This window comes from Propithecus coquereli, unplaced genomic scaffold, assembly GCF_000956105.1.
Source record: "Propithecus coquereli isolate 6110/MARCELLA unplaced genomic scaffold, Pcoq_1.0 Scaffold362, whole genome shotgun sequence".
Lineage (NCBI taxonomy): Eukaryota > Metazoa > Chordata > Mammalia > Primates > Indriidae > Propithecus > Propithecus coquereli.
The window spans coordinates 2,045,981-2,052,775 of record NW_012149308.1 but is presented as its reverse complement, the minus strand read 5'-3'; the positions used below and the strand labels follow the sequence as shown (position 1 = coordinate 2,052,775).

Here is a 6,795-nt window from a genome sequence, read left to right as displayed (position 1 = left end):
ACTGTTGCGCACATTGCATGTGCACGTTATGTGCGCGCGCTGCGTGACAGCCCGTGCGCACATCGCAAGTGCTCGGCGTACGCGCGCTGCGTGGGAACCGGTGCGCACATCGCACGTGCACGGCCTGCGCGCGCTGCGTGAGGACGCGTGCGCATGCGGGCGCGCGCGGGTCCCGGTGCTGCGCCGCGGGCCAGGTAGTGCGCCTGTGCGGCCAGCGCATCCCGATGGAGCGCGGCGGCGGCTTCGGGGTGGGATCCCGGGTGGAGGGGGCTGCGCGGGGCACCCCTCTTCCCGGGAAGATGGCCGAACCGGGCGCGGTGCGGACCTCGCCACCCAACCACCGGCCTCCGGGTAGGGACACCAGAGTGCATCGGGCGCGTCGGGGTTTCGGCCCCCCGGAGGGCGGGGCGGGCCTAGGAGGGCAGCGGTCCTCCAGCGTTGGGGGCGGGGGCGGGGGAGCGACGCAGAGCTTGGATAAATGCCTTTAACTCCACCCCGGGTCAACTGGGCGCGGGATCCGGGGGCCGCGCCCCTAGCTGTGCCGGTGGTGGGGTCCCTTCCCCGGGTGATCTGGGTGAGTAGGTGCGCCTGGGGGTGGCTTAGGGTGGGTGGCAAGTGTGTTTGGGATGGAGGTGCCTGAGTGGGGTCTGGAGGTCTCGTCCCTGTACTCGAGGAGCAGCCGGCGTGGGGGACACTGGGGTGGACCAAGCCTGCTCCTGGAGGTCTCCCTGGCCTCTGCGCCCGCCCTCTCTGCATCTTGGGAAACACGCACGAGAGGTAGCTGTAGCCTGTGGCGAAGGTGGCTCAGCTTCGCGCTTCTTGGTATCCGCAGGTAGCAAAACAGGCATGTCACCCAGTGACAGGGGCGTAGGGCGCATCTCCTGGTCAGCCGGGAGCTCCTGCCGTCTGAATGCGCTCCTTGAGGTCTCGGGTACGCTGCCCAGGTGTCTGGCCTGGCCCCCTCACATGGCAGCGCGGCAAAAGAGTCTCCCAGCCCGCGAGGCTGCAGTTGCTGGGAGCCATGGGGAGGGGAGGGGGGGGCTGGTCCCTGTACTGGCTGCCCAGAAACGGGAGATTGTGAGGACATTCGCAGGATTTTAGATAAGGTCTTGCATCTTCTAGTGCTAACGTTCTGTAAAGTGGTTGCAGGTAATGCGGGGGTGTAAGCAACGTTGAAACCGATTTCATGCTGTTTTTCCTAGCAACATCTTTTCTTTTTTCGTTAATAATGCAAGCTATTTTTAAAATATTTTTTACTGCAGTCTAAGATGCATGTAAAAAACACACAAATCTTAAGTATGTGATTCGATGAATTATTACATAGTGAAGATATTAAGTATTTCTTCACTATGGTGGAAGGTGGAACAAGAAAAGGAATCAAGGGAAATGTTTTTTAGTCACTTAAAACATGCTTTTTATGGAGATGGGGACAATTTTCCTGATTGCACTTTGAGTTGCATCATTCATAGCAGGAAGGAATGGCTTAAATCGTTTCTAGTTTGTGTTTTTCATTATGCTTTTGTTAGAGGCAGAATTTAATAAATATCACAGGCTAGTGATATAACTACCTTTTGCATGCGTACTTCCGTTTTCATCCTTTTTGCTTGAGAAATTCACACTGCATCTGCTAGGGAAGAACCCAGAACCCACCCACCACAGCCAGCTCTCCCTGGCAGAGGGGAGCTCGTAGAATAAAACATTGGAAAGGGAAGGTTAAGTTTGCATTTTTATTTGGTTGAGAATTTTAATGATAGATTATTTAGATGCTTTTTTGTACTGAGAGGTGGGGAGGGGCGGTATGGTTGGACCTTCAGTTAATCTGGGATTTTAATGTATTTCAAGGAACTTAATGAGGGGATTCTTATTAAGTTCTGTTGGGAAACTTTATTGTAGAATCATTTAATGAATTAGCTTAAGACTATTTTTCTTCATTTGAAATTGGGAATGTGGAAAGACATGTTGTGTGAAGGTTTAAAGTATTAAACTTCTACGTGCATTAAGGTTGGTATGGTAAAATTGGAGTGTTCAATTTAGGTGACAGGTGGTACCATGGTTTGTCCTTTTGGGGGTTAGCGAGGCCGGGTACTTAGATAAGTAATGTCATCCTCAGAAAAATCATGGTTCTTGAGGTTTTATTATAATGTGTCCTGGATACTGATCATTCTTGGTCATCCAGGGCTTTATCATTTGGGATCTATTCCTAATGAGAGTTAACCTGGTTTTCTAGAGCGGCAGTCCCCAGCCTTTTTGGCACCAGGGATTGGTTTCATGGAAGACAATTTTTCCATGGACTGGCGGCGGGTGTCGTGGGGGCTGGGGGCGTGGTAGAGAGCTCAAGCTGTGGTGGGCAGCCCATTTCCTAACAGGCTACTGACTGGTACGGCCTGTGGCCCGGGGGTTGGGGCCTGCAGTTCTAGAAGGTCAGCCGTTGTTCGTAAGCTTGTGCTGAGTGCTGTGCAGACTACAAAAGACAGAAAGGCCTGAGATGTTTAGGCTCTCCAACGTTTTCGTGTCGGCACAGTTGGGGAATATGAATTGGCCAGTGGTTTTCCTGGGAGCTGTTGCAGAAGAGGGAAAGGGGATGCCTCTGGTGGTTTCCTCTAGCAACAGGTTCTTCTGATATTGAAATCCTGTGCATGTTCCCATTACCCACCAGCGATGCCTTCTTTCTTTCCTTTTTATTACCGCAGGGCTGGAAATTACCAAATGTACTGTTCTATTTAGTGCTTGTGTTACATGCACAATATAACAAATGCGCAAGTGCCTGTTATTTTGCTCTGCTTAAATACCTTTAGCCAGCATATAGACTCACCAGATCTCAACTGTCACGTCAGACTGCATCATTGTCACACAGGTCCTGTGTTCCCCTCAGCCTGAAATGCCCCCTTTTCCCCTTTCCCTTCAGGGATTCACTTCCTCTAGGGTCCCTGTCAGAATTCATGCACTTCCTGTCTGTTCCTGCAGTATCTCCAGCAAAGCACTCTTCTGTTCTGCCCGTGTTACATTAACCTTCCAATTCTTCTAGGTAGATGTTCATCGGGTGCTCACTGCCAGACTCTGTGCTGAATAGGTTGAGGTCCATACTGCCTGAATGTGAATGTCAGCTCTTCCCTTCCTACTGTGTCACTTTGGGGAAGTTATTTGACATCTCTGAGCTTCAGTTTTCTCACCTTTAAAATGGACTTAAGAGCAACACTGGGAGATACATCTCGAGGATGAAGGAATTGATGTCTCTAAAGCAGTGCCTAACACACAGTTGAGTGCTCCAGCTGGTTAGCCATTATAAGCTACATGCACCTCCTCTATTAGATCATTAGCTTGAGGGTACAGCCTGGGTCCAGGTCCAGGTGCCTCCCTCAGTGCCACCTCCCAGCCCTCCTCGGAGTGTTTGAGCACAGGTTTCCCAGTTGCATTATGCTGAAGCAGCTACACTGGGTTGAGCGCTCAGTAAATACTGATGAGTTGGATTCAAGAAGTGTATTGGTGAGGAGAAGTTTGAGATCATGGAACTGCAAAGCATGTTTTCTGAGACTTGTTGAGTTTTCCAGTGCATTCTGCAGATAAATAATTGTCTTACTGAGTTGAACTCATTTGCCCATTGTTCCCTAGGAAGGAGGGAATTACTTTGAGGTAAGGTGGCATTCCCTCATGTCCTTCAACCTGCATGTCTTCCATCCTCTGCCCTGAAGCAGAACCTCTTCCAGGGGTTCAAAGTAGGGTGGGGCCAAGCAGCAAAGGCTGAGAGTTAGGGCCCCAAGAAAGCAGAGTTCTTCGTCCTGTTTCAAAGTTGCATTTAAAATCATTCTTGAACATTTTAATCTCAAAGCTGCCTGGAAAGAACAAATTGAGTTTGCATGTGCATATTGACTTCTAGAGGCCCTTTGGCAGTGGGAAGGACCTCCAACTTCCTGCACAGTTGTATTTGGTTTGGGGCTTCTGGCTTTGTTTACTGATGGCAGCATAGGACTTGCACTTAGCAGGACCTTCAGGACAAACTGCTGAAAGTCTTTCTGACCGTCACCAGTTTCTCTTCTGATGTCCTGAGTGTGGTGAAACAACTACTCAAAGCCTATCACTTCTAACCCTTCTTCGTCTCCAATACTAAAGGATGTTTTTCTCTCTTTCAGGTGCCCCATCTTCTGCAATCGTTAGTTTTTTCAAAGAACATCTTGTCCTCTGTAGTAATTACACTGATTGACTTACAAAACAGAAGGATTCACAGGGTCGATTTGGGTCGGGCAAAGATGGGACTTCTGGGGGATGTCGGTAAATGTCTTGGTGAGCTTTGTTGGGAGGATTGAATGAGATCTATTGCTTGGTGATATGATACTACCTGGTTTTGGGGGGCTGTCAGTGTGCGGAGTTGGCTCTGGCAGCAGTTCCAGGATTTGAAAACTTCCCATGGCCTTGCCCTCCAGCTTCTTCTGCAAGGAATTCCACCAGAAGCAGCAAGAGGGGGTGGTTGAGGGTAGCTGCCTTTAGGAAGGGATTTCTCACTGTCCACTTAGCATCTATGGCAGCCACCCTTGAAAGTGGAGTCTGCTATCTTGTACTCTGAGGCTCTGCGGAAGACTAGGCCTCTGGATCCCCCCTCATCTGCCTCTGAGGTCAGCCTGAACGCAAGCCCTGATGTGCTTTTCTGTCAGGGAGCATTTGTTCCTCTTGCCTAGGAACTTTTTCTCTTTTTAGAAGCCTTGCGATTAGCAGAGTTCAGGTTGTGATTTAAGTGAAAGGAAAGCAGGTATGAGTGAGCCACACATGTACAATGTGTTTGAGGAACAGCAGTCATGCGAAATGACCGAGATCCCTCGGAATGTCCGGGTCTGTCCCCAGGGTTCATAGCTTCTGGCTAGTGCTAGGTTCTTTCACCATCTAAAAATACCAGCTTTTCCTCTCAGCGCCAAATAGGCTGGTGCCTTGTAGCCTGCAGACAACCCTTCAGAATGCTTCTTGCTCCTTTGTCGTCTCAGTCTCTTGATCCCCACCCCTGAGTTTCTGTAATAACAGCTTTATTGAAATAAATTTCATATACCATACATTTCACCCATTGAAAGTGCCCAATTCAATGGGTTTTAGTATGTTCAGGGTGGTGCAGCCATCACCGCAATCAGCTTCAGAACGATCAGCCATCATTCCTCATCCCCCTCGCCTCCCAAGCACTGATCTGTAGCAATGCAGACCTCGAGGCCCCTGCCATGGCAGTCTTCAGCCTCTGGGGCATACACACGTGCGGTCGCCTAGAAGTCCATGGTGGGTCTTCGCGTTAGGAAACCATCATTCTACACATTCCATCCTTCAGGTGCAAGACGTGCTTTCAGCCTGAAGGCTTGCCTTTTCACCTCCTACGCACCCTCGCTCCTCAGGGCCTGCAAAGCCCTCAGGGCCTCAGTGTAACCTGCCACAGCAGTCTGCAGTGATACGCTGCACCTGTGTTCACTTGGCCTGCTCGGATAGTAGCGGCTGCTAATTGTTGAGCACTTATGTGCCAAGCACCAGCGTAAGCACTGGTTATACATTATTTTGCTTTATTTCTCACAAGCTCCTTTTATACTGTTTTTGTTCTCATTTTATTGATTGATTGATTGATTGATTGACAGGGCCTCACTCTGTTATCCAGGCTGCAGTGACATCATCATAGCTCACTGCAGCCTCGAACTCCTGGGCTCAAGTCATCCTCCTGCCTCAGCCTCCTGAGTAGCTGGGACTACAGGCACGCACCACCGTGTCCGGCTAATCCTCATTTTAGAGATGTTTCAGTTACCTATCACTGTGTAACAAACTACTCTAAAACGTATTATTTCTCACAATTCTGGGGGTTACTTGGGCTCAGTTGAGCAGTTCTGCTGCTCCCTTTGGCGTCAGTTGGAGTCACTCATGCTACTACAGTGAGCTGGGAGCTCAGTTGGGCTTGAGATGTCCAAGGTGGCCTCTAATTGTCCAGGTGCCTAATCACAGGGAATCTGTCCTGGACTTCCTAACTGACAGCTTTGCTTCAAGAGTGAGGAAGCAGAAGTTGCCATTTCTCTTAAGGCCCGGGCTTAGAATTTCCAGAATGTCACCTTTGCTGCATTCAGTGGTCAAAGCAAGTCATAAGGCCAGCCCAGATTCAAGGGGAGGGAAATAGACTTCAGCTGTTGATGTGAAGAGAGGCATGCACCCGCTGGGAAAGGAGGGATTGTTCGTCACCCTTTTGGAGATTCTCTGCTATAACAGGTAAGTACAGTCATTCCTTGGTATCTGTGGGGGATTGGTTCTAGCACCTCTCATGGATACCAGAATCCAAGGATGCTCAAGTCCCTGTTATAAAATGGATAGTATTTGCATATAACCTATGCGCATCTTCCTGTATACTTTAAATCATCTCTAGATTACTTACAATACCTAATACAATGTCAATGCCGTGTAAATAGTTGTTATACTATATTGTTTAGGGAATAACGACAAGAAAAAAAGTCTGTATATGTTCAGTATAGACATAACCATCAATTTTTTTCAAATATTTTTGATCCATGGTTGGTTTAATCCATGGGTGTGGAACCCATGGATGTGGAGGGCTGACTGTATGCTGAAATTATGAAAGGTTAAGTGATTTGCCCAAGGGCACACAGTAAGTGGCAAACCAGGCCTTGAACCAAAGTGTGTTTGACTCCAGAGTTGAGAATTTTTAACCTCCCATGCCACTGTGTCTCCACAGATAGATAATAACGAACTCCTTTCTCACATGAGATGTGTCTCCCACACCTCCAGTACCTCTCAAGATCTATCCACATCTTACAAGGATTTTGTATGCATTTT

General features: G+C 48.9%; 1 protein-coding gene across 3 annotated transcripts in view; it reads left to right on the top strand.

The window, feature by feature from the left end:
- The first annotated feature begins 224 nt into the window (after positions 1 to 224).
- The window catches only part of MAP7D2 (MAP7 domain containing 2), a 102,389-nt gene continuing 95,818 nt past the window's right edge, over positions 225 to 6,795 (top strand). For all 3 annotated transcript variants that reach the window (XM_012651681.1, XM_012651680.1, XM_012651679.1), the window contains exon 1: positions 225 to 351. In XM_012651681.1, coding sequence (XP_012507135.1) covers positions 225 to 351 — 127 coding nt within the window. The remainder of the gene's footprint in view (positions 352 to 6,795) is intronic.